We start from the raw sequence: 27,404 nt of genomic DNA, 5'->3' as shown, positions 1-27,404 counted from the left end.
GGCTACATCATTTATATCATGACCACGGTATAAGCACATCTATTGAATTCTTGCCATAACCTGTGAAGACCTTACCATGTGCCATCATACAGCACTCAAGAATGTTCCAGAACTCCAGGCCTCATCCCAGTGTGCCTAAAGAACTCTGACCCCCAACACCGGGACATCCAGCCTCCTGTGGTTCTGCCCCCAAGGAGAATACCATGGCAGGTGCCCAAGGGACCTTTGAAACCTACTTCCTAGTTACTTCCTAGTTAATACCAACTCTCCCTCTGCTTTGTGGCTTGGCATTCCTGCCTGAGGCACATCCTTTCCTTGTTCTGACCCTCTAACCTGATGTTTTCACTTTATTCTCCGACTCAGTGAAGTCAGAAATCATGATACTCTCTATACCCAGGTCCCCACGCCCTCCCTTGCTGGGGATGATTTGAGTTGGGATTTGCACTAATTTTCAGCTCATTTTGTCCCATTGTACAGAGAGAAAGGTCCCTGCCCTCCCCCCCCCCAGACAATGCAATGGCTTGGACATGTCCTACAAATAACAAGGACACATGTAGGCTTATGGGGGGACTTGGGCACAGGCTGTTATACATACTGATGATGGCTTGCACCATCCCCTGATAAATGCCCTACTGTTCCCAAACAGGCTTTCCACTCCAGGGTCCATGACACACCCCCAACTGACTTCCAATGTGGGTTTAGGGCAGGCTGTAGACGCTGGGCATCATTAGCAGGAAAGCAGTGTTCTTTTTGTTTTTGTCGTTTTGTTGTTGTTGTTGTTGTTGTTGTTTTGTTTTTTGGGTTTTTTTCCCCCATATTTCCTCCATCTTGGGAACCTGGAAGGTGAAGAGACTAAGAATCCAGATTGGAAAGGTTAGATCCTGATTCATTAATTGAGAGTCCTTCATCCTTCAAGGCCCAGCATTAGTGTGATGTCAGGGACAAGAAAAGGAGTGATACCCCTTAAGGTAGCTTCATTGCCTAGGACTACGAAGAAGTGGTTGCACCTACGGGAGAGGTAGACATCCTGCCATAGGCTCTACCCTCAGAAAAGACCATTCAGGTCCAAAGAGCCCATGAATGGAGTGATTTGAAATGCTCATCGCCTAAGAAGGACCTTCACTCAAACTCCTTACTTGTAAAGAGAGACAACTCAGATGAGTAAGGATTTGCCACCCTGAGGCAGAGAGACAGGTGCCTTTCTCTGTCCCCAAAGAGAGAAGTTTCTCTATTCTCACAGCCTAGTTGCTGTGAGCCACCCTTCCATTCCTGATACTATATGCTTTGTTGTTGTTGTTGTTTTCATTTTTATTTATTTATTTATTTATTTATTTATTTATTTATTTATTTATTTTTCTATTATCAGCTAGATACAGTACAAATTCTTATCCTAATAGCGAAATGTTTCACTGAGGCTTTCCCAGTGATTGAGTAAAACCAAAACTTATTATAAGCCACAGTTATCCTAGGGTCTATCCTATATAGCTATCCTATATAGCCTCCCTGGTTCTGTGGGTTGTAGTCTGATTGTTCTTTATTTTATATCTAGTATCCACTTATGAGTGAGTACATACCATGTTTGTCCTTCTGGGTTTGGGTTACCTCACTCAGGATATTTTCTAGTTCCATCCATTTGCCTGCAAATTTCATGCTGTCATTGTTTTTCTCTGCTGAGTAGTACTCCATTGTGTATATGTACCACATTTTCTTAATCCATTCTTCAGTTGACGGGCATCTGCGTTGTTTCCAGGTGCTGGCTATTACAAACAATGCTGCTATGAACATAGTTGAGCATGTATCTTTGTGGTATGATTGAGCATTCCTTGGGTATATGCCCAAGAGTGATATGGCTGGGTGTTGAGGTAGATCGATTCCCAATTTTCTGAGAAACTGCCATACTGATTTCCACAGTGGTTGCACAAGTTTGCACTCCCATCAACAGTGGAGTGTTCCCTTTGCTCCGCATCCTCTCCAACATAGACTGTCATTAGTGTTTTTGATCATTGCCATTCTGACAGGTGTAAGGTGGTATCTCAGAGTCGTGTTGATTTGCATTTTTCTGATGACTAAGGATGTTGAGCATTTCTTTAAATGTCTTTCAGCCATTTGAGATTCTTCTTTTGAGAAATCTCTGTTTTCCTGATGCTATATGCCATAGATTCTTTTCTATGTTACTCTGTGAGAAAGTATGGCAGATGCCCTACCTAGAGGTGCAAGCTGACAGCCACCAACACTGAATCACAAGCCTGACCTCCTCTGACACCTCCTATATCACCATTTATTTATTTGTTTGTTTATTTATTTATTTAATGTGTGTGTGTGTGTGTGTGTGTGCGTGTGTGTGTGTGTTGTGTACATGGAGTTGAGAGGTCAAGGTCAGGTACTACCGTCCACCTTATTTTGTTGAGACAGGGTCTCTCACTTACTCTGGAGCTCACTGATGTGCCAGACTGGCTGTTACACACACCTTTTTTTTACATGAGTGCTGAAGAGCAAACTCAGGTCCTCATGCTTAAGGTGGCAAGCACTTTAATAACTGAGTCGTCTCCCCAGGTCCCGTCACTCATTCATTTTTTATAGAGCAAGTCCTGTTTGCTCTGCTAGATCAAAGAGGAATTTCATTTCTTTTTAGATTTGTTTAATTGATGTGTTTGACCTCTAATCCCAGCACTTGGGAGGCTCGGATATTATTATTATTATTATCATTATTATTATTGGTATTTTGAGACAAGGTTTCTTTGTGTAGCCATGGATGTTCTGGAACTCGCTCTGTAGCCCAAGCTAGCATCCAACTCGGAGATCCGCCTGTCCTTGCCTCCCAAGTGCTGGGATTAAAGGCGTGCGCCACCACTACTCCAAATTTCATTTCTTTACTTCGTGGTATCTACTCGTGTTCCCCTAATCACGATGGGAATCCAATTGTGAATTAACCTGACTTTAACAGTGTGTTTCTTAGCAGACCCGCACCATTGTTCCTATCTTGCTTTTTTTTCCTTCCTGCTTCTTTACATCTACTTTTAACCCCAATGCTGCCTTTTCTTTCCCTCTCTTGGCTTCTGTTACTTACACTGAATGTCTACCTACAGCCCCAAAAAGGCAAAATAAAAATAGTCGATTGGTTGATAACAGAATTCGAAAGTTCGCAAGGACAGAAAGGGCAGGCACGGGGGGGGGGGCGGGGGTTGGGGGGGGGAGGGGGGCATGGACAACTGGGATGATGAAAAAGCCTGGGAGATTTTTAGGGACCCGGGGTTGCTTTCAGACAATGCAGGTGGCTCTTCCGTGTTGGGGGAGACAAGGAGGGGACAGGAAGTTTTGGCCAGTGCCCAACCTGAGGCTACTGTTCACTAAAAACCTAGCCTTCTGGACACACTGTGTGTGTGAGGCGAGGCACAAGGCACTTCCTCCAGGGGGTTGTTTACAGAAACCCCACCCTTGACGCCAGAGCACCCAGGTCAGCCTCTGCTACCAAGCCTCCCCCACAACACGGCATGAGTGTTCCCTTCTGTTTAGGCTTTTCGCTGCTGGTATCGATTGTTGCTTTTATTGGCAGACTGTGTACCAAAGTAAAAATAAACCCGGGAGTTTGTCCAGGGAGACAGTGAAGGGCTTTCTGTGTCTCCAGGGTCTGGGGAAGCCTAGCTGGGAGACCCAGGGGTCAACCCGGTCCCGGCTGCTTAGTGTAGCTCTGCAACTAAGATAAGGATGTGCATCATCCGTGCCCTGCCCTTTCCAGGGTGGACAGCTGTGGGTGGATGGCTGTGGTCATCTTCACACACTCAATTCATAGCTGCCGAATGACATCCAAGCTGGGCTGTCCAGGAAGCAGTGATCTCAAGGCTAGAACAGCAGCCACACCTCTGTTCATTTCCACATGCAGCTGCCTCAGCTGGCCAGTCACCACAATTTGGGGTGAAGGGTATGGCTCTGAAAGAGCAGGCAGCAACAACTATTACTACGTAGGCAAAGCGGATTCACGGAGAGTTGTCCTGTCATGTGCAACGTGGAAGCCAATTGTTCCCACATACTTAGCCAGGTGGTGCTGTGTTATTATTCTGTCTGCCATCAAATTAAAAACTAAAACTATAACTAAAAAAATACAACCAATCTAGCATGGTGGTGCATGACTGTAAACCCTGCACCTGGGAGGTGAAGGGAGGAGGATCAGGAGTTCAAGTTCAGCCTCAGACTTTGAGAGTTCAAAGCTATATTGGGCTACCTAAGATCTTGTTTCAAAACAAAACAATCATTCTTACTGTCATTTACAGACAGGAACTCGGATTAACGGCAGAGATCCGAAAGGCCTAGGATTTGTGCCTAGGTTCTTACGGAGGCAAAATACTTTTGGGTCGCCAGAAAGATTCAATAACTGTTCTGTATGTATTTATTTGCTTATTGCCATTTTTTTTTTTTTCAGGTTCTAGGCTGTAAACTCAGGTGGGCAAGGATTTTGGCTTGCTCGTTGCTGTATCTTCAGAGCCTGAAACAAGTGTCTGGCACACAATGAAAACCCATCCCTAAATAGAAATGACAGGTGGCAAACACAAGTTAGAGCCTAGCCCCTCTAGGCGCTTTAGTGGTCGGGTAGAGCCCCTAGGCAGAAGCGAGCAGCGGACTAGGGGGAATTCGGGGGCAATTACAACCTACTTCTGGCCTCGGGTCAAGATCAGCAAAAATCTCAGAAGTGAGGAGATTGTAATGCCAGCCTGAGTCCTCAGGTTCCCTTTTTTTTTTTTTTTTTCTAAATCAGGAAATGCATCTTTCTCCCTGTGCCCGCGGAGAAGCGCCGCCCGCCCCCGAGCCGAGCTACAGCGTGCAGAGGACCCGGAAGGAGCCGGGCGCGCGGGGCCTGGGAGCCGGGCTCCCCAAGGAGGAGCGCGGAGTGAAGCCGGGCGCCGCGCGGGGGCTCGACTTGGGCGCATCCCCGCCGCGCGGGCTCCCGCGTTCGCTTAGCGCCGTTCCACCTTAAGCGCGCAGACCTCCTTAAGCCGGGCGCGTGAGCGCGAGTAGGGGCGGGACCTCTCATGCAAATAAGGGGCGTGGGGCGGCGGGGCGGGGCGGGCGGGGCGCGGCCTGACGTCAGGCCCGCTGCTGGGGCAGTTGGCGCGGCGGCGGCGGAGCGGCAGGAGGGCAGGAGAGGCGGCGGCGCCGAGTGAGGCGCGCGGCGGGGCGCGGGCAGCGGCGGGGCCGGAGCAACATGGCGCCGGGGGGCGGGGGCGGGCGGCGGGACGGCTGGCCGGCCCGAGGGCGCCTCCTCCTGGCCGCGCTGCTGCTGCTGCTATGGACGCGGGCGGCCAGCGGCCAGAGCAGCCCCCAGCAGAGCGTGATCCTGGGCATGAGGCTGGCGAGCTGCAACAAGTCGTGCGGGATGAACCCGGATGGCGTCATCTTCGTGTCCGAGGGCAGCACGGTGAACTTGAGGCTCTACGGCCACAGCTTGGGCGAGATCTCCAGCAACCTGATCTCCTTCACCGAGGTGGACGACGCCGAGACGGTCCACAACTCCACCAACTGCCTGGAGCTCACCAAGGACTTAGTGGTCCAGCGGCTGGTCAACGTGAGCCGCGGGAACACGTCGGGGATGCTAGTGGTGCTCACCAAGTTCCTGCGGAGGAGCGAGAACATGAAGCTGTACGCGCTGTGCACCCGGGCCCGGGCGGATGGGCCCTGGCTCAAATGGACGGACAAGGACTCCCTGCTCTTCATGGTGGAGGAGCATGGGAGGTTTCTGCCACTCTGGCTGCACATCCTTCTCGTTTTGGTGCTGTTAGTGCTGTCGGGCATATTTTCTGGCCTCAACCTGGGGCTTATGGCCCTGGACCCGATGGAGCTGCGCATCGTGCAGAACTGTGGAACTGAAAAGGAGAGAAGGTACGCCCGCAAGATAGAGCCCATCCGGCGCAAGGGCAACTACTTGCTCTGTTCGCTGCTCCTGGGGAATGTGCTAGTCAACACCTCCCTCACCATCCTTCTAGACAACCTCATCGGGTCTGGCATCATGGCAGTGGCCTCCTCCACCATTGGCATTGTTATCTTCGGGGAGATCTTACCTCAAGCCCTGTGCTCCCGACACGGGCTGGCTGTGGGTGCCAACACTATTGTTCTCACCAAAATCTTTATGCTGCTCACCTTTCCTCTGAGTTTCCCCATTAGCAAACTCCTGGACTTCGCCTTGGGTCAGGAGATTCGCACTGTTTACAATCGGGAGAAGCTGATGGAGATGTTGAAGGTGACAGAACCCTACAATGACCTGGTGAAGGAGGAATTAAATATGATCCAGGGCGCCCTGGAACTAAGGACCAAAACTGTGGAGGATATCATGACCCAGCTCCACGACTGCTACATGATCCGCAGTGATGCCATCCTGGACTTCAACACCATGTCGGAGATAATGGACAGTGGCTATACGCGCATTCCCGTGTTTGAAGATGAGCAATCCAATATCGTAGATATCCTTTATATCAAAGACCTGGCTTTCGTGGACCCCGATGACTGCACTCCGCTCAAGACTATCACTCGTTTCTACAACCACCCAGTTCATTTTGTTTTCCATGACACCAAGCTGGATGCCATGCTGGAGGAATTCAAGAAGGGTAAGGACTGGTGTAGTTGCTGGTTAAATTCCCTTTCGAATTTACACCTCTTGATTCCCCCCCCCCCCCAAGCATCCCCTGCATGTTTTTGTGCCTGCCGGTTTTACTCTTGCGTTTGTGTGATTGGGTCTGTGTACCCCCCCCCCCCCCCCCCCCCCCCCCCCGTCCCCCGGTTCATCTCTTCCTATGCCCCTGAGGGGAATGATATCAGGTGCAGCAGAAACCGTTTTCAAGCCTTTGCCTTCCGCCAGGTACTGTGCTTTGTGTTCAGCTGAATGGAAAAGAGACGCACTTGTCTGGAGCTGGGGGAGGGATACAGAGTAAGGCTCCGTGCCTGTGAAGAGGCAAACACCAGGCCTCCCCGAGATTTAGAGGGTGAGGAGGGCAAACAGCTGGAGAGCTGAGGATGTCCCAGGGGAGGAGACATTTGAGGGGAATCTTAAAAGATGTAGTGGCTTGGTCCTGGGTCAGACCCCTCTTGGGAGGAAGCCAAGGATGAGCTTGGGGCTCAGCAGGTGGTCCTGTCTAGTGGACCTCTCTTAGCTCTGCTGGTCAGTGACCACCAGGAGAGAGGCTGGAGTAATTTGCACACCTCCTCCCTCGAGTTTGTTCTGAGGTTGGAGCTCTGGAAGATTTGGGGGCAGGGGAGTACTGTCAGTGGCCCTCCGGCCCACAGAAGTGTAATTGGGAGGTCTCTCCTTGGCTCCCAGGCTCACAACAATGCCAAGTTGCAGTTTCCACTGTTTAGCAGAAGCCTGGAGACCAAGCTTTGGTCATTGTTCCTCCTTTGCCAGGTGCCCAACATAAACTTGCCCCACCCCACCCCCAATCTTAAGCTGGCCTTGCCCTGCCCCCCCCCTCTGTCTCTCTGTGTGTTTTCTAACGTGTGCTTGGCTAGCTCCCAGGTAGATGGTTTATTTCCCGTCTCAAAGCTCAAGGCGCACACCCCTTTCCTTATTCCCAACAAAGACTTCTTCCCTCTTCTATCCTGAAACCCTCAAAGTGGCTGTAAACAAGGTGATTATAGAGTAAAACGCTCCCAGGCTGAAGGAGGTGAGGAGGCAGAAAGGGCCACTCTTTTGAGAAGAACCTGAGGCCATTTTGTAGGGACTTTTCTTCATAATCTTGGTCCCAACCGTCTTCCCGTATGTGGAGCTGTTTCTGGCAAAGGCCCAAGCTAACCTAGGAACCCACTTTTGAACCCTGCTTGTGGATAAGCCTGGGGTCATTTCTGAACTGGCAAGTGGTGGACAATCTTGAAATGGGATCAGGAGAGAAGAGATCGTCTTGCCAGATTTGGCCTTAAAAGGTGTACTTGGGTCAAGTCAGGGTCAGGGTCAATGCCAAAGGGGCAGATTGGTACCCTCTCTTTTTAAGTGTTCTAGACAGATGTCAGCATCAGAGCTAAACCAAGACAGGAGATAGTCTGGGTGGCATGGAAGGAGATTTGAGGGTACAGACCCAGGAGCCTGTTTTGCCCCAGGATCAGAGTCGGGACACAGGGGCAGTGGGAAGTGTGTCCCACCTCCGTCTTGCAGCTAGGGACCCTGACCGTTTCTCTCCGGTGATTTCACTAGGATCCTGGTGAAGACTCACATGGTGAAGACTTCCTTCTCACCTGCCTCTGTGGTCTTTGAGGTGGTTGCTGGTGACGTACATACCCACCAGTACCTCCCCATCAGTTTGCTCAGATCTGGATCCGACTAGTATGGATTGGCTCAATTTGGTGTCCAGCTCCTGATCAGCAGGGCTGAACTCTTCTGTGGGAGCATGCTGGGTCTGGGCAAGGCATCTTTGGACTCTACTCTGTCCTGTGAAGAAGTGTACTTTCATTGAGTTGGGAAAAAACAGAGCTGGCATCTCTTAGGCCGGAGCGCTTCTGGGCTGAACCCTCTCCCAGAGTTTAGTCCACTAGAGGCCTGGGGCCTGAGTCCCGGCCTTGGAGTGTGGATCCCAAGCAGTTCACAGGGAGGCAGGTGCCGTCTACCCTGTGCATCAGGAGATGTCACTGTGTCACGGTGGCCACCCCTTATGAACAGACCCTGGGCCTTGTGTGGTGCCTTCTTGATGTCTGGAGGGCTCAGGAGACCAGTCTTAGTTCATAAATTACCACGGAGGTGTCCTGCCATGTCCATGCCTCCCACTGTGTGGCCTCTCCTGGGTTTTTCCATCTGGTGCCTGCTCCTATTCTGAGGCTGCCCGGGATGTGGCACACACACCTCATGTGCACTTACAACTTATAAGATTTTCTTTCCGAGTTTAGCATCTGGAAGGCTTCTTTGGTTTTGTTGGTATTAAGAAGGAACAAGCGATAAATTCAGCACTACCAGCATTATGCCGGATGGAGTGGCATATATTTTAGGGTCTTTGCTGGATCTTTCACCCCCAAATTGTGTGAAGGCCTTTGACCCCGCTCTGCTGGAAGCCTTCTGCTTAGCTGTAACTTTCTGTCTGTCTGTTTGGGTTTCTGTTTTGAGTCGAGTCGGGGTCTCGCTTTGTAGCTGAGGCTGGGCATGCCTCCCAAGTGCTAGGATTGTAGGTGTGTGTCGCTCAGCCTGGGAGCTGTAAAAAAAAAAAAAAAATTTTAAACCAGGTTCTTCTATCCCCACTCCCCGGCTTTTTAAGTTCGTTGAGAATGGGACCCCGCCTTGTTGGTTTTCCCCACTGAAGGCCTGCCCAACAGATGGGGCCCCAGTGAACGTTCGTCGGAGAAATGAATGGGTGATTGTCTGCCAGGCTCCTCAGGCTTTCCTGTTCCTTGATCACACCTCGACACTCCCACTCTGGGGCCTTTGCCCTAGCTGTTCTCCAAGAAAGTTAGAGTGGCTCCCCTCCCCTATCCTGCCTCTTCAGCATCGCCCCCTGAAAGGCCTTGTGCTGTAGCCCCCACATCTCGCTTGACCTTCCCCATCCTCCATCCTGTGCTCCTCTTTTCTCTTCTCATAGCACATCTCACCGCCGGCCCTGGCGCTTCGTGGTTTGCTGTGTTGTCCATCTCCACCCAGGACCATATAAGATCCAAAGGGCAAGCTCTCTGCTCTGATTGTATCGATAGCTCTGGAATAGCCCTTGGCACATAGTAAGGCCTCAATAAAACATTCATTACCTAGTGAATGAATGACTTATCAGATTTGGGAGACAATTATCCCTAGTCTAGAAGCTTTAGAATTTTGAGAACGCTAAATGGAGGGCTGTGGCACCTCCATCTGCACCCGGAAAAGCCAGGGGGTTCCTATAATAATGTCTTGATCCCAGGCATGCAGAGTTTGGGGCTTGAGTTCCATTGCTAGTTGTTTCCCTTTGCCTGCTGGTAAGCCATCTTTGGCCTTGGGAGGTTTTTTTTTTTTTTTTACCCAGCCTCCCTCATTAAGATGAGTCATGAAATGCCCCTGCATGGCCCAGGGTGTGGGGAGCTGAATTCCCCTAGGATTAAGGCAGAGAATCCTGCTTCCTACCTCAAGACAGTTACCATGAGATGCTTATCAGCCTTCCTGCCACGTTCAGGAGGCCACAGGTGCTTTAGGGACGGACCTCAGGAGTAAGACTCGGTGTGGCATGAAGATATGCCAGTTAATCAAGGCCACCCAGATTCATGTTGTCTGAACCTTGGCCCTTCTCCTGGAACCTCGCCTGCCACTGTTTGCAGTACTGGGTGTTGGGAGTGGGTTTGTCCCAGCTTGGAATCCTGAAACAAGGGTGCCCAGTGACTCCTAGCCCAATTTACACTTCACTTCCCCTTAGATGCTTTTGCAAGCACTAACACAGAGTCATGAATGACGCCCCACACATGCCTTGAGCTATCTCCCAGCTTTTGCTGTGCCCCCTCCTGGGGTAGTCCTGCCCCTCCCAGGCCCTTAGCTCATCTTTAACCATCTTATCTTTCCCCACCCACCTTATAACCCTCTGGACCACTGTAGCGCTAAGGACATAAACTCCACCCAACCAAAGCTGGGGTTATGTTCTACCTTGGTCAGTGAACTATACGAGGTGACCTTGAACCTGTTAGTACTCCCCTCCGCAAGTCAGTGGGGTGTAATTTGGAGGCGAAAGCAAGAAGCTAGAAATATTTTCATTTAAAAAAAAAAATCCCTCCCACATTTCCGTCTGTGCCACGTCAGATTTTCCCCGTCTACTTAACTTGATTCCCAGAATAACTGTAAAGCCAAGAAAAAGAACAAAACAAACCGCTGCATGAGTTTTGCGTTCCCTCTTGATTCCTGTCATCTGCCACACCTTCATAACATCCCCCCCTCACCCTCCCCTCCAACACCTCCTTGTTCATGCATTTGTTCAAAAAACATTTAACTTTTTGCAGCCTGTGTGTCAGACACAGTGCTGGCTGTTGGGAGTCAGAGATGTGGAAAAGCCGTCTATTCACAGAGTTCACAGTCGGCCAGGGAGACAGACAGACAGACAGACAGACAGACAGACAGACAGACATGCCACCACGGTTTGGTCGTGCAGATGCACAGACAGGGCAGGGGGGACCGAGGCCGAGTGGGGTGAATGTCCGAATGTTTGAGGTGTCCGGCTTGTGATCTGGAACGGCTAATGTGATTTACCTGTGTTAGGGAAAGGAGAAGGAGGAATCAGTTTGGCGAGAACGGAGCAGAACGAAGTAAAAACAAGCCTCACCCTCTGCTGGCTCCTTGTTCAGCACTGTGCACATCGGAGCTTCTCACACTTGCTCGCGTCCTTAGACCGCCCAGAATTTGTACTGAAATTCTGCATTTCTTTTTTTTTTTTTTTTCCTTTTTTAGGTTTTTCCAGACAGGGTTTCTCAGTGTAGCCCTGGCTGGCCTCGAACTCACAGAGATCTGCCTGCCTCTTCCTCCCAAGTGCTGGGACTAAAGGCATGTGCCACCACCGCCCGGCCTGCATTTCTTTTTTAAAGTTTGTGAGTGTGTGTGTTGCTCTAACTTTAAAGAGTCGGTTCTTTCATTCTGCCAACGGGCTCCAGGAACCAAACAAGTGCTTTTGCCCTGGGAGTCATCTCACTGCACTGTTTTGTTTTTTTTCCCTTGAGACGGTGTCTCACATTGTAGCCGATGTTGGCCCCACTGACCTTGAACTCACAATAATCCTCCTGCCTCAGCTTTCTAGGTGCTGGGATTATAGGTATGAGTCACCCTGCCTAACAAGTCTGCCTTTCTGACAAGGTCTCAGATGGTGCTTGGTCTCAGATGGTGCTTCTGTGGACAGACGTGGCCCACACACGGTGTGGACCATCTAGGCACCTGTGCAGGTGGATGTGCTCACATGGGGCTAGGGAAGAAGGCCAGGGCCGGGATGGACATTGTCACTGCCGAAAGCACGAAGAAGGTGAGAAGGTGTCAAGGATGGTTCTGGGAGCGGCAGCGTGGAGAAACTTGGAACGCACAGACTGTTGGGTGGGACAGCTAAGCCCCAGAGGGCTCAGAGACACTGTACACCCGGTGTCCATCAGCTCTTCATCAGTCAGTGACTTGATCTTGAGGAGCTGTGTCTGAGAGTGACAGTTGCTGCCTGTGTGCGGATGGCACTCTGGGCATGGGGCATCGGTCCCGAGTGTGGGCAGCTGACAAAGCCCTTTGCCAGCCAGGCTGCTGCCTCCTTTCTTTTTGGTCCTGTGCGGTGAGCAGGGAGCAGAGCTCTGTGGAGCAGGCTGGCACCGTGCCACCTGCAGACCGCTTCCCCCCAAGGAGGCAGGGCTCAGAGATCTCAAAGATCTTCTATTGATATACCTCTCTTAAAACCCTTGATGGGTGTGCCGGAGGGCGCCTCCTGTGTCTCGGTCCTAATAAGCGCTTTTTTAGCGTACCAGCATTGACTTTGCAAAAGTCTCATATTTTTTAATTAGGAGCACCCAGCTCTGATGTTTTCCTGACAGCACAGGTCAGGATAAGGATCACCGAACAAAGTTGAACCTGCAAACAGATGAGTCCTGAGAGCACCAGATCACAGAACATCGTCCTATGGGGGCTGTGAATAAAAGGAGGGGGCCTCCGTGAGGAGGCTGGCTTGTTGCTAGAAGTCTGGAGAGGCAATGAAGCGAGACGACCCTTCACTGGGTTCTTCACAGGTGCCAGGACTTAGACAAAGGCTGTCAGATAGGAAGTGACCTCATTGACCTTTTGAGCCCACTTTGGGCAAAAGAACTTCTGCCTGTTGTAATTGCTTTCAGCTCTTCGGAGGAGCTTTGGAGTGCGGGTCACTGCTTTCTCCGGGTACTCCTGCCCATCCTAGTACCATCCTCTAGACAAGCCTGGCACACTGAATAACAAGGGCAACTTTGAGCAGAAGGAAGCATGTTGTGCCTTGAGAGTTACACTTGCCTGCCAGCTTGGGTCTCCTTCGAACTGACAGAGAGTGTGTTTAGCCTTCACTGAATGTCGGTCGCTAAAAGGCTGCACAGCCAGGGAAGTATGTATAGGAGGAGGGTGGACCAGGCTCCTCTGTCACTGTCTTTAACTTGGCCTCCTGGTTCCTTTGTCTAGCCTATGAGAAGGGACAGGCTGTCCTTGCTTGTCCTCAGGCTGGCTCCCTCTTCACACTTCTTGTGGGCTTAAGGACACTTTGAATTTCTGGAGGGAACTTACTCTGAGGATATAAGGGTTATCCAGGCTCCCCAAGTACCCACCATGACCTTGGGCTCTGCTGCCATTTCATCCGTCCTCCATCCTGACACATCTGTCTGCATGGGTCACAGCTGCCCTCAAGGGCTGCCTCAATGGGCCAGTCTGCCTCACTTGTCCTGGACCATAGTTATCCTCACAGCTGAGCATGCCAAGATAGCCTGTGGCAAGAAGCTTAGAGGCTATGTAAGGGACTTCTGAAGTCTGGATTCCTTATTTCTATTCCTGTTTTATTTATTTGGAATTTCCATTTATTTATTTATTTATTTATTTATTTTGATTTTTAGAGACAGGGTTTCTCTGTGTAGCTTTGCGCCTTTCCTGGATCTCACTCTGTAGCCCAGGCTGGCCTTGAACTCACAAAGATCCGCCTGCCTCTGCCTCCCAAGTGCTGGGATTAAAGGCGTGCACCACCACCACTGCTGCCGCTGCCGCCGCCGCTTTTATTTTTATTTTTATTGCTGTTCAATGAGACACGCATCTCATTGCCAGACCTTCGTAAATGACAACAAAAATCTAAGCCAAACCAAACTCCCAGCATGTGACCAAGAGGGAACTACTTTGAATATTTTGATGTGTTGTGACAACTTTTTGAGAAATTCACTTTCATGGTTGGGTGTAATGGTGCACACCTGAAATCCTAGCACTGCAGTCTGTAAGCTGAAGTAGGAAGATTGTGAGTTTCAGCCTAGGGCTGCCAGAGAGTCCGGGGAGGAGGTGGGGGAGGGATTGAGGAGGGAGATTGAGACTTACTTCCATCGCTTTCCTTTTTAAAAATTCTTACAACAAATAGCAGTATCAAAACCGTGTTCGTGGTAACACAGGCCTGTAATCCTGACGACAAAGGAGACAGAGGTGGGCAGATCTCTGAGTTTCAGACCAGCCAGGGCTGCATAATGAGACCCTGTCTGAAACAAAACAACAAAAACCATTTTTATTTCCCAGCCATGTGCTTGGCCTGGAGCCGCCCATAGTTACTTTGACATTAAAATCATTGTCTCCACAGTGTTATGTCCTGCTTTTTGGAACAGCTTAGATCAGTTCTCCTTAGGGAAGAAATGACTTACATTACATTCCTGCACTCCCTTCTTGTCTTGTCCCAGGTGGCTCTGTAGGAAGGTGAGCCCAGAGGCCAGGTGTGCGGTGCCAGCCCGTTTGGCTGAGGGGTTAAACGTGGTGGCACTGGAGCATCCCCCAGAGCTTGCCCTCAGAGTGGCTTTCCTGCTGCAGGCCTGATCTACTGTGACCTGGGCAGGGTTCTAGAAAGACTGGTTCCTTGGGCTCTCTGGAATGCCCACTCTTTGGCCAGTAGGCAGCCTGGAGTCTCCTTGGAAGGAGGATCCCTTCCTTATCCCAGACAGGCACACACACACGACCCCACATAGGCAGGGAGGCTCATTCATGTGACCACACGCATACCCCTACCCCAGATTTGTATTTGCCTAGATGTGAACACACCACACACACACACACACACACACACACACACACACACACACACCACACACACACTCCCACACCCCTCCCCATTTGCACAGGCAGGGCCACACCCTGGTACTTGCTGGCTCTCATACACTTGTATACACATGCACTATAACCTCGAGACCTACTCTTAGCTTGCCTTTCTCATCAAGCTTTCCCAAGAGTCAAAAGTAAGTTTGAAAAACAAGTAAACACGTATACACAGCCAGTTTATTTTGTGAAATGTTTAGAATGGTGACCTGACTCTTGAACTCAAAAACATTTCCTTAGTGGCCACGACTCTGCCCATCCATGCTGATGACTGTGTCCACCTCCAGGTTGATGGGAGGGCTGAAGGAGGTCAGGCATGCAAGGCATTTAGCTCTGTGCCCAGTCCTATGTCACTGGGTAGTAAACATTAGCTGTGTTAACTGTTCCTGTTCCTGTTGGCTAAAAACATGCCCCAGTTGGCACTGACAGCAACTGATGACCACAGTAGCTCTTACGCACTAGCAGTCGGCCTCACTGTTCAGCATGGTGCTTTTTTTTTTTTTTTTTTTTAAATTGTTATAAATGCACTGAGCTCAACAAAAAACCCCCTATAGAGCTGTGGAGATGGCTCAGTGATTAAAGAGAAATTATTGCTCTTCTAGAGGACCCAAGATAAGTGCCCAGCACTCATGTCTGGCGGTTCACAGTCACCTGTAATGCCAGTTTCTAGGGTCTGATGCTTACTACACTCTTATGCACAGCTGCCTCCCCTTCCCCCCAGTTAAAAATAAATAAAAAAGATCTTAGTTTCTGTAAAAAGCCAGACACTCAGTTTTTTAAAAGCCTATTATATAACCATATGGAAGGAGTCAGATAGTATCTTATTTGTAAGGATCACAAGCCGAGCTTAAAGAAATAGTACTGGATGAGAACTGAAAATTGGGGATAGTCTCTTTAAAAGAAAAAATTTGTACGCATGCATGCATGTGTATGCATGTGTGTTTGTGTGTGTACATACATCTGTGTGTGCTATGATGCTGGGGGAGGGTTGGTCAGTGGAAGGGAAGGGTGGGTCTAGGACTGTTAGCCTAACATTAGGGAGCTGAGGCAGGAGGATTACAGGTTCAAGGCCTGCCTAGGCTCTAACATGAGTGTGGGGGGTCAGAAGGGCCACTTTTCAGGGACAGGTTCTCACCTTCCACCCAGTTCTCCAGATTTGTGGTTTGTGTAATCTAGGCTGGATCCACCTGCCTCTGCCTCCTGAGTGCTGTGGTTAAAGGCATGTGCCACCATGCCCGGCGTTTTTCCCAATTTTTCTGTGGCAAAGTCTCACTAAGTACTCTTGGCTGGCCCTCAACTGATACTCCTACCTCAGTTTCTCCAAGTGCTAGGATTATAGGTGTGTGCCATCATGCCCATATTAATCTTTTGATATGTGTACACATTGTACATCAGTGACTACATCAAGCCAATTAATGTATGGATTCCCTCATGTAATTAACATTTTTCTTGTGTGTGTGGTGAGAACACTTAGTCTCACGTTGTTAGTAAATGCACTCACCATGTGGTACAATAGAGCTGTTCAGCTCATTTCCCAGAACAAGATCTGCCCATTCCCCAGGCAGTCCCTCTCTTGCTTTTCAAGACTTTTGATGACTTGAGCATCTTGTATATGCATGCTTGTGCAAGCATGTGTGTGTGTGTGTGTGTGTGTGTGTGTGTGTGTGTGTGTGTGTGTGTGTGTGTTTGAACCTGGAGCCCCTGCATGCTGGGCAGATGCTTTAACACTGAACTGCTTCCCAGCTGCTTGGCCCTTCTTTGTTCTGGTGCAGTGGTTCAGTTAATCAGCCTTTTCCTTTGGTTAAGGAAAGCTCCTGCTATTCTGTTTAAAATTCATTGCCTGTGCATGAGTCAGGAAGTTTGTCTATGCTGTCTTCTAGAATCTGGAGTTTGTCTTTCTCTTTTAGATCTGTAGCCCTGCTAGAATTTATCTTTGTTGTACTCTGGGCAGTTCAATCTTTATTATTATTTTTAAAATTTTAATTATCTATTCTTGGGGAATTATATACATACAGGTATACAAAGTAACTCTTTTTTCCTTTCTCTCCTTTCTTTCTTTCTTTCTTTCTTTCTTTCTTTCTTTCTTTCTTTCTTTCTTTCTTTCTTTCTTTCTTTCTTTTTCTTTCCTTCTTTCTTTCTTTCTTTCTTTCTTTCTTTCTTTCTTTCTTTCTTTCTTTCTTTCTTTCTTTCTTTCAGACAGTGACTCTGTATGTAGCTCTGGAACTCACACTATGTAGAACAAGTTAGGTTTGAGCTGCCTCCCAAGTGCTAGGATTAAAGGTGTGCACCACTTAAAAAAAAAAAAGACCATTAAGAAAACTCCATATTACCTAAAACAAAAACAACAACAACAAAACATATAGTTGCCCACATGGTCTAGTATTAACTACTGAATAAAAAGACTCCTTTCTGTTGGGCACACGCCTTTAATCCCAGCACTCGGGAAGCAGAGGGCAAGTTGTTCTCTGTGAGTTCAGGGCCAGCCTGGTCTACAGAGTGAGTTCCAGGACAGCCATAGCTGTTGCACAGAGAAATCTTGTTTCGAGTGGGGGGAAAGAAAAGGTGCAGGTTTTCTCACTGACCTGTGGCATATGTGTGAGGCTATCTCTGGGCTCTGTAGTCCAGTGGTTTGCTTATTATTCCTTATCCCAATACTACCTTGACATAGTGCAGTAGCTTTCAAATAAGTTGGTATCTGGTAATAGTGAGTCCTTTGTTTTTAAGGGCATCTTGGCTCTCCTTAGCTTTTCACCTGTGGATTTTTATGAACTGGAGCATACCTATAGATAGCCGCAGGTGGGGGTCCTTATTCCCTGTGCACTTCCGAACAAGTTGTTATAAGTTTTGGGCTTCCCGCAGGCCCCCTCGGGTTAACTAATTTTATTTTATTTTTTGGTGTTAGGGGTTGGAGGTTGAACCTAGAGTCTAATGTATATGCAAGACAGATGCTCTAGTCATTCACTAGAACAATTCAAAAGAATTGGGGAAGCGCAACATTCAGGATTGCAGTATCATGTTGAAGGGTGCCTATTGACACGTGCTGGGAGGGCTGGAGTTTCAGGGTCCGTGCCTGTGGAGTCTAGGCACCTTCCCTCCTGGGACAGCAGTATCATCGCCAGCCAGGGAGCCCCGCCCAGCTTGTGCCAGGGCTTCATTATGTAGGCATGATTGATTAAAGTCATTGCCCTCAGAACTGAACGCAGACTCCCAGTCCCGTCCCCCCCCACCCCACCCCACCCCCCGCCCCCATCCAGGAGCCCAGCAGTGCAAAGCCCCACGCTTGTATTACAGTTATTGAGTTTGGTCTTCTGGTGACCAGCTCCTGAAGCTATCTGGCAGCCTACCCTGAGTTGCCTCCTTACTGTAGCAAAGACATTTGGGCTTCTGAAGCCCTGGGCTAAGAACCAGGGTTAAACACCAGGTCTGCTCTTTTGTCATGCATACGCGTATAGAGAAATGGAATTAACTTTTATTGTCGACCTTGCTATAAACTCACTCCTCTAATAATGCTTATTCTATATTCTTTTGGATTTTGTGCGACTATATCCTCTGTGAGTGATGGCAGTTTTGATTTATTTGATTTATCCATTGCCAAGCCTTTCATGTTCTCCATCTTGTTTTTGCCTTATTTCAGTGGTTGGGACATTGTAGGTCATAACATCCTCACCTCACTCTTGGTTTAGGGGAAATTTTCAAAACCAATCATCAAGGGCTGGTGTCTTAGTTAGGGTTTCTACTGCTGTGAAGAGACACCATGACCACGGCAGCTCTTATAAAGGAAAACATTGAATTGGGGTGGCTTACAGTTTCAGAGGTTTAGTCCATTATCATCATGGTGGGACATGGCAGCGTGCAGGCAGACATGGTGCTGGAGAAGGAGCTGAGAGTTCTACATCGGGATCTGCAGACAACAGGAAGTGAACTGTCTCACTAGGTGTGGCTTGAGCATATATGAGACCTTGAAGCCTTCCTCCTCAGTGACACAGTTCATTCAACAAGACCACACCTCCTAATAGTGCCACTCCCTATGACCAGGCATTAACACATGAGTCTCTGGGGGGCCATACCTATTCAGACCACCGCAGCTGGGGAGTAGCTGGGGAGTACAGTGCTCACCTGGCATGCTGGACACCAGTTCCCTTAACATGAGGGTGGGAATGAGGATGAGTGAAATAATAAACATGATTCACATGTAATATTGTCTCCTTTAATTTTTATAGACCTCCTTTATCAGTGAAATTCTCCCCTTAGCAGTTAAGTGCACACATACACGCACACACACACACACACACACACACAGAGGCACGCACGTTAGTGGACAGCTGTGGAGCCAGGCTGCTAGGTTTGCGTGGCAATCCCCTTTACCTGATGATACGACTGAATGATTAACCCCCTCGGTTCTGAAACCTACTGATTTTCTTTCCCATGTTGAAACGTTTCACGACTGGAGCCAACCTGTCTTCCTCATGATTTATTACCCGCTTTAACATCACTAAATTTAATTTGCTAATATCTTTACTGGGAATGTTGGCACCTGTATTCATGAGAGATGGAGCTATAATTGTTTTTCCTGCTATTATAAGATGCCATCAGCTTTTTTAATAGCAGGAAAAATAATTGTTTAATAATTAAGTCTTTCCCCCTCTTGTAATTAATATCTCACTTTAGGTGAACAAGTTTAAGCGTATCAGAGAATCCTCTTGTCCTCTTCTCCCATCCCTGGTCTAGTTCCGGCTTCTTACATCACTTCTGCCGTTGCTGTAGTTTTTCTCCCTCTTCAGGTTTGACTATCAAGATCAAGAATAATTTTAATAGTTTGTAAACAATTTGGAAATGGCATATGACGACCAGGAACCAACTGGGGTTCACCAAGGGGAAAAACACTTTCTTTTCATTAATGTGTAATGGGGTAGAATTACTAGGTTCATTCATTGGAAAACCAGTCCCAGGCTAGGATGTGCTTGGATTTCAGCAAAGCCTTTAGCAGAATTTCCTATCAGATATTTATGGCTAACATGCACATGTGTGCCGATTGGCTATGGTCTGACTTTTCGGCAGATAGGGCAGTAAATTGTTGGCTAATTGCCCACAGGTTTGAAGAATAGGAACCTCCCAAGGTGGTGAGCTTCGAGCAAAGGCCTGGTGGAGAAAGGGTTCTTTCTGGCTGGGGAACTCTGGAAGAGGAGGCCAGCACGCCCTGCTTCCGGCTCCGTGACCCCACTAGACAAAGCCGAGGGGGCTCCTGAAACGAGAACTGGGTGGAAGGGGAGAAGCCCAGGAGGCTGGCAGTGCTGGTGTACTCCTGGAATCCCTGGGACCTCCAGGCTACCTGGCCCCTGCCCTCTCTTTGGAGGGACACCGGATTATCCAACCCAGGTCCATCTGGGCTGGACATGCTCACACTCCTCTCTCATTTCCGTCCATTGCAGCCAGTGGAGCAAGCTCTGTGTTTTAGTCCTTGCTACCTTGCTTTGGATCCCTGGTATCTCGTGAGTCCTAACTGTCCCTAACCATCCCACCAGGATACCTGAGATCTGAGCTGAATCTATGTTAGATAATTTCAGAAACCTTTAAAGAACCTATCCTCGGACGCCTATCTCAAATACGTGGAGATATCGTCACAAGAGTTTCCAGATGATACCAAAGGGGATGGCACAGTTGAAGAGGCTAGCCTTAAATTCACATCTGGCTCAAAAAACCTTAATGACACAGGAAATAAAAAGAACGTGAAGTACTTTTTTGCAAAAAGCAAGCTTCCACATGTGGCGATCTAATTCAGATAGTGGAAGTACTGTGGATTGTTACCTGTAGAGATACAGGTTTTGTTTTTGAGACAGTCATGTGATGCTCTTCAGTCCCATTTGTCCTGGACCTCATGATTCTCCTGCATCTGCCTCCCCAGTGCTGGGATTGTAGGTCCATGATACCATGCTAGGCATTCTGTATATTCATCGTTAAATACCGCACTTCCCAAAGAATTACGGTTAGCTATAGTTGTCTTGGAAAGGTAGGCATATTTTTGAGTGCTGGGGGTTAAGTCCAGGCTACTCAAGCACTCAGCACTGTGGCTTGCTGTTAAACTACCCTGCCAGCAAGACAAGAGTCTGAATGCTCTTCACCCCCTTGCTTCCTCTTTCGTATCAATGCCAGGCGGGAAATGGTAAACTTTTGTGGAGGTATAGATATCCAGGAGTGGGGGCACATGCCTTTAAGCCCAGCTTTCAGGAGGCAGAGGCAGGTGGATCTCTTGTGAGTTCAAGGCCAGTCTGGTCTACATAGTGAGTTCCAGGACAGCCAGGGCTATGTGGCGAGACTTTGTCTCAAAAAAAAGAATGTGTGTAATACACACACACACACACCTTTCCAAGATAACTGCAGCTAACTGTAATTTGGGGGGAGGAGTGAGGGTATTTTAAAATTAATATGTATGGTAATATTTTTACTCCTAACAGAACATTTGGGGGCTGGAAATACAGTTTAGTTGATGGAGTACTCTTTTGCAGTTTAGTTGGTAGAGTACTTGTTTGCAGTTTAGCTGGTGGAGTACTTGTTTGCAGTTTAGTTGGTGGAGTACTCGTTTGCAGTTTAGCTGGTGGAGTACTCGTTTGCAGTTTAGCTGGTAGAGTACTTGTTTGCAGTTTAGCTGGTGGAGTACTTGTTTGCAGTTTAGCTGGTGGAGTACTTGTTTGCAGTTTAGCTGGTGGAGTACTTGTTTGCAGTTTAGCTGGTGGAGTACTCGTTTGCAGTTTAGCTGGTGGAGTACTCGTTTGCAGTTTAGCTGGTGGAGTACTTGTTTGCAGTTTAGTTGGTGGAGTACTTGTTTGCAGTTTAGCTGGTGGAGTACCTGAAGTCCCGGCAGGCCATCCGTTGAGTGTGGTGGTCCATGCCTGTAATCCCAGTGCTTGAGAGGGAGAGGCAGGAGGGTCAGAAATTTCAAGTTATCTTCAGCTACATAGTGAATTTGAGGTCAGCCTGGCTACATGAAACCATGTCTCAGAAAAGAAAAAGTCCATTTATGCAAGTATTTGTACAAATGCTGGCTCTTTTTTGTCAACTTGACTCCAGCTAGAGTCATCTGAGAAAAGGGAACTTGAGATGAGAAAATGCCTCCATCTCATTGGCCCATAGGCACGCCTGTGGGACATTTTCTTGATTAATGACTGATGAGGGAGGGCCTAGCCCTTTGTGGGTGGTGCCACCCCTGGGCAGGTGGTCTTGGGTATATAAGAAAGTAAACTGGGCAAGCCATGAAGAGCAAGCCTGTCCGCAGCGTTTCCCATGGCCTCCACCACAGTCCAGCTTCAGGTCCTGCCCCGCATTCCTGTCTTGACTTTCCTCAGTGGACGGTGCCTCAGGTTAGTTATGTAAGCCAAGAATCCCTTTCCTTCCCAGTTCGCCTTTTTGGGGGGCTGGGGCAGGGCATAGTCTTCATCACAGTAATAGAAACCCAAGTGTGAGGCCAGCCTGAGCAAAACTCTGTCTCTGAAAAAGTCCTCTTGAGATACAAATTGAAATATTAGATATCTGCGGGTATAATTTTATAGATGTTTACAGATAAAACCTGGGCTTTACTTCAAAAAAAAAAAAAAAAAGGCCAGTAAAGTGAGTGGGGGTGAAGAGGAAGAGGAAGCAAGATTGGCCAGGAGTCGTTAAGTATTTAAAGTAGATGAGGCTGCAATTATGTTATTACCTCTACTTTTGTATGTGTTTAATATTTCCCATAATAAAAAGGTTCAAAACCTAGAGATTACTAATGGAATGAAAAATCAAAAGCATGAGCATGTCCCTGGGGTGGGAGATCAGTCTTAGGGTCCCTGTCTCTCTATCAGCAGCTCCACCCCAGGGTGCTGAGGTTAGCAGACTGTTTGGAGCAGGTCACACGGCCAATCACCCCCTTGCATAATGATGCTGGATGTGGCTTCTCTAGTGAAATTCAAGGTCGAGGTCTGTAGTAGGAGACTTAGCGGCACTTCCTGGGATCCTTCTCTGTACATGACTGTGGGACACATAGACTTCTGGAAAGAAGCTCACCCTAAGGCTATGATGGTAACATCATGTAGGCATTTACTATACAAAGAGGCAATTGAGGCATGGCCATCTTTATGGGGCTATTATTTCTTTTAGTTAAATTTTATTTATTTAGATATATAGGTAGGTAGGTAGATAAGATAAGATAAGGTAAGATCTAGTGTGTGTACACATACTGCAGCATAGATTATTAAAGGGTCAGGGTACAGCTTGCTTAAGTGGGTCCTTTCTTCCCACCATGTGGATCCTGGGCTGGGGATTGAACTCCGGTCATCAGGCTTGGTGGCAAGTGCCCTTAGTCCACTACGCCATCCTACTGGCCCTGGTCTTGTTCCTTTTCTGGCAGTGGGGCCCCACTGTGTTGTTCGCCCTGATCTTATGTCAACTTCCCAAGCAGTCAGCCTCCTAAAGGACTGAGACTACAGGGCTGTCCTGACTTTTTATTGTACGCCCCATTTACAAGAGGTGTCTTTTTGTTTGTACCTCTGTTCTTCCAGATATTATATATGTGTAGGTATTACCTTGATGGTATATTTCATAAAACAAACAACTAAAAAGCAGTTTTCCATTTGTTTGATTGATTGATCGATCGATTGATTGATTGATTGTGTGTATATACACGTGCAAGATTGTGCCCTGGTGAGTGTGTGAGGTCAAGGGACAACTTGCAGGAGTTGGGTCTCTCCTTCTACCCTGTGGACAAGAGATCAGACTCAGTGCAGGGACCTTTCCCTACTGAGCCGTCTCGCCAACCCAACATAGTGTTTAAAGAAGTAAAGATGAAGTCACCATGTTTGAATTTGCTTTCCTAGTAGTTATTACTGTATATTACTAGCTCTAGAACAAAGTCTGGTCTCTCTCAAGACACAGAATACACCCAGGGTGGGATCCATGGATAATGACGGTAGCTAGAAGGCTGCTTTAAATGGCGTTCTTAGTGAACAATTTTGAGTTGTTGTGGCCAGCTCCCATCAGCCCCAGCCCAGTCACTGCACTTCCCTGTGCTGTGGTCAACAAAGGCTGGCCTTTCTAGCTCCTACCCTTTCCTCTCTCTCCGTGTTCCCTCCAACCTGCCATTGGCTGCCAGGAGTCCCAGCACACCAAGCCTCTATCTGCTTGGTGGGGACTGATCTGGCTTAGAGTGCAAGGAACCCCTCAGGTGTGCTCCCTCTCAGCTGCTGGAGAGGGAGGAGAGTGCACAGCCCCTTCCCACGAACGGGCGGATCTGGACAGGGCCCACGGTCAGTGTGTGTGCAAACAAAAGGGAAATTTACTTATTTGGGATTCGGACCTAAGTGTAAACAGAGCTGGCACTGACAGGTTCCAGGTCGGCCTGGCTCTGCAGTCTGTGTGGTGTCTGGTGTGTTGTGCTGTCTCCAGGGACCCCTCTCATCTCCTGGCTCTCCTCCTGGTTTTGGCCACAGTTGCTACATCACTTTCTTTCTTTTCCTTGAGGTTGTCATCTATCAACTTCTCTCTTTCTGCTTTACTCCATTGTTTTTCCCTCTGTCATTTCTTTTCTTAAAAAAAAATTACTTGTAACTGAAGAGATGGACTGGAGAGATGGACTAGAGAGATGGAATGGAGAGGGCAGTTACGAGCCCTTGCTCTTGCATAGGACCTGGGTTTGGATTCCAGCACCCAAAAAAAGCTCAACTTATCTGTAATTCCAGTTCAGAGGATCTGATGCCCTCTCTGGCATTCAAGGGCACTGCATGCACCCAGTCCATGGACATGCTACAGGTACATGCACAGATATACATGCAAACAAAACACCCACACACCTAGAATAAATATAAGTAAATAAATATTTTTAAAAGATTAAAAACAGGGCTGGAGGGATGGCTCAGAGGTTAAGAGCACTGGCTGTTCTTCCAGAGGTCTTGAGTTCAATTCCCAGCAACCACATGGTGGCTCACAACCATCTACAATGAGATCTGGTGCCCTCTTCTGGCCTGCAGGAATACATGGAATACATGCAGGCAGAACACTGTATACATAATAAATATTAAAAAAAAATTAAAAACATATCTAAGCCAGACATAGTGGCACACACCTTTAATTCCATCACTTGGGGGGGGGGGTACAGGTAGGAGGATCTCTTGAGTTCCAGGCCAGCTAGGCCTACATAGTGAGACCCTGTCTCCAAAAAAAAAAAAAAAAAAAAAAATTAAGTTTAAAAACAACAATGTACAGGGCTGGAGAGATGGCTCAGAGGTTAAGAGCACTGACTGTTCTTCCAGAGGTCCTGAGTTCATGAGTTCAATTTCCAGCAACCACATGGTGGCTCACAACCATCTGTAATGAGATCTAGTGCCCTCTTCTGGCTTGCAGGAATATATGCAAGCAGAACACTGTAAACATAATAAAATAAATAAATATTAAAAACAACAACAACAGTGTACTTAGTTATGATGCAGTATTCTCATCGGTGGTGTCTGCTGAATTGTTGGTTTATTGAGCACCCGCTGTCTATTTATGCAAGATGTGGAGGAATGAACAAGAACTACCAACTGTGACATCTGCTGGGGGGAGTACAAACCTGAACTCCTGCCGAGAAGGGAGTGTAGCAGTCATATTAAGTTTGCCTTTGCAGGAGCCCTTTGGCCTGGCAACTCTGTTTTTACAAATGTATGGGACTCGTTCCTATGAGTCATGCAATAGATGTTTATGCAGAGGTTTTTAACTATAGTATTATTCACACAAAAGAAAAAAGTGTATAGAAAAAAGAGCTTGGCCATACTTTGTCTGTCTCTTGGGAGGAAGGAGGCTGGTATATCCGTAGCACACCTGGTGGCCCAAGTGGGTGGAATTCTGGGGTCCAGGTGAACTGGCTGAGGACAAAAGTCAAGGCTCAGGAAGGGGCATGCTTTATTTCTGTCTTTTCTTTTTTTAGATTCTTTTTGTGTGTATGAATGTTTTGCCTATCTACATTAATGTGCACCATGTTCATGCTTGTTGGAATCCTTGGAAATGGGGTTATGGATGGTCATGAGCCACCATGTGGGTGCTGGGATTTCAACTCAGATCCTCTACAAGAGCAACAAGTACTCTTAACCGCTGAGCCAGCTCTCCAGTCCTTTTTTTTGAGACAGGGTCTCCCATGCCACCTTGGCTGGCCTAGAACTAGATATGTAGATGAGGCTGACCTTGAACGCACAGAAATCCTCCTGCTTCTGCCTTTTAGTTTTGAGCTGGACTTTGTTATATGGCCTGAGTTAGTTGGAAAGAAACTGCCTGCCTTTCTCTCCGTGGCTGCTCATGAAGGTGGCATTCTCATCCTTTTTTACTGTAAAAGGGAGAAGAGAAAGTAGCAGTTAGTATCCAGTGCCATTTCTGCACGGTGAAGCGCGCTGAGCACTCTTCCTACGCTGGTCTTCATGGCTGCCCTTGGTGTTTGCTGCCCTTGTTGGTTGTCTGAGCCGGTTTCACTGTGTGGTCCATCCTGACACCACGTTCACTCTGTAGTCCCAGCCGGTCTTGAACTAGTGATCCTCCTGCCCCAGCCTAAAGTGCTCAAATTACAGGCACGCACCACCACACCCAGCTCCTTTAGTGTTTATAACTTTTTTTGTTTGTTTTGTGCATACCATGAATCACTAACTCCTTCAATAAATTTAGGTCTGAGTCATCCCTTTTAACTGCTGCAATTCTGCATTGTAAATATTGGATGGACCTTCCTGCACACACCTTGCACACTCTGGGTATTTCCTTAGTAGTAAGTCACTTCCTAGGAGTGGAGGAAAGGACTGAGTCCACGTTGTGCCTTTTGACATATGCTGCCATGTTCCTGAAGGCAATATTTAAACTCCCGTCAGAAGTGACTAGTTCTTCTACTAATGCGGAATACCGGTCTGAAAAATCAAAACACCTCAGCATCACTGGGTTGGGTCCCTAGCACTGCCAAAACACTGACAGGCCCTTTTTAAAGTTTGCATCTCCTCGGGTCAATTTGTAGTCATTGTATTTGTATTTAAAAGTAAGTGTGGGCAGGAAGATTGCAGTGAATTTCAGGTCAGCCTAGGCTACAACGTTTCAGGCCACCCTGAGGTACAAATGGAGACCTGTGTCAAAAAAAAAAAAAAAAAAACCACAAGGGACCAAAGAGATGGCCCAGTGGCTAAAAACAAACACAGTATAAACTTGTGATTTTTCTTTCTTTTTTATTTTTATGTTATTAACTTTTTTTCATTTATTTTACATATAGACCACAGTTTCCCCTCCTTCCTCTCCTTCCATCCCAGTCCCCCTCCCCACCTCCCATCTACTCCTCCTCTGTCTCCATTCAGAAAGGGGCAGGCTTCCCATGGGCTTGAACAAAGCCTGGCACATCAAAACTTGTGGTTTTTCTATTTGCCTTATTAAAGGCTGGCAATGATAACTGGCCCAGTTAGTCCAGTACCTTTCAGTGAATAGTCTCTTTTTCTTTTGATTCAAAATATCAGATTTGTAATATGATCACACACACACACACACACACACACACACACACACACACACACGATGGAGGTGGGGTACCAACTGGAGGTTTTGTTTTGTTTGTTTTAAAAACTAGGTTGGCTTGGTTGGCCTGAAGCTCCCTATGTAGCCCAGGCTGGCTTTGAACTTGTAGCAATCTTCCTGCCTCTGCCTTCCAAGTGCTGGACTTTATTTCTGA

At 47.9% G+C, this 27,404-nt stretch overlaps 1 protein-coding gene and 1 long non-coding RNA gene across 3 annotated transcripts in view; one reads left to right on the top strand and one right to left on the bottom strand.

Annotated features, from left to right (window-relative positions):
* The first annotated feature begins 5,182 nt into the window (after positions 1-5,182).
* The window catches only part of Cnnm4 (cyclin and CBS domain divalent metal cation transport mediator 4), a 43,500-nt gene continuing 21,278 nt past the window's right edge, over positions 5,183-27,404 (top strand). For both annotated transcript variants that reach the window (XM_076557492.1, XM_042265759.2), the window contains exon 1: positions 5,183-6,593. In XM_076557492.1, coding sequence (XP_076413607.1) covers positions 5,198-6,593 — 1,396 coding nt within the window. In that variant the 5' untranslated portion in view covers positions 5,183-5,197. The remainder of the gene's footprint in view (positions 6,594-27,404) is intronic.
* LOC143269922 (uncharacterized) lies at positions 7,889-14,405 on the bottom strand. Its single transcript, XR_013046722.1, has 2 exons — positions 14,275-14,405; positions 7,889-9,155 (listed from the first exon to the last, which is right to left on the bottom strand). It is a non-coding gene; the product is annotated as an uncharacterized LOC143269922 (long non-coding RNA).

This window comes from Peromyscus maniculatus, chromosome 21, assembly GCF_049852395.1.
Source record: "Peromyscus maniculatus bairdii isolate BWxNUB_F1_BW_parent chromosome 21, HU_Pman_BW_mat_3.1, whole genome shotgun sequence".
Taxonomy (NCBI): Eukaryota; Metazoa; Chordata; class Mammalia; order Rodentia; family Cricetidae; genus Peromyscus; species Peromyscus maniculatus.
This window is presented reverse-complemented; position numbering and strand designations above follow the sequence as displayed.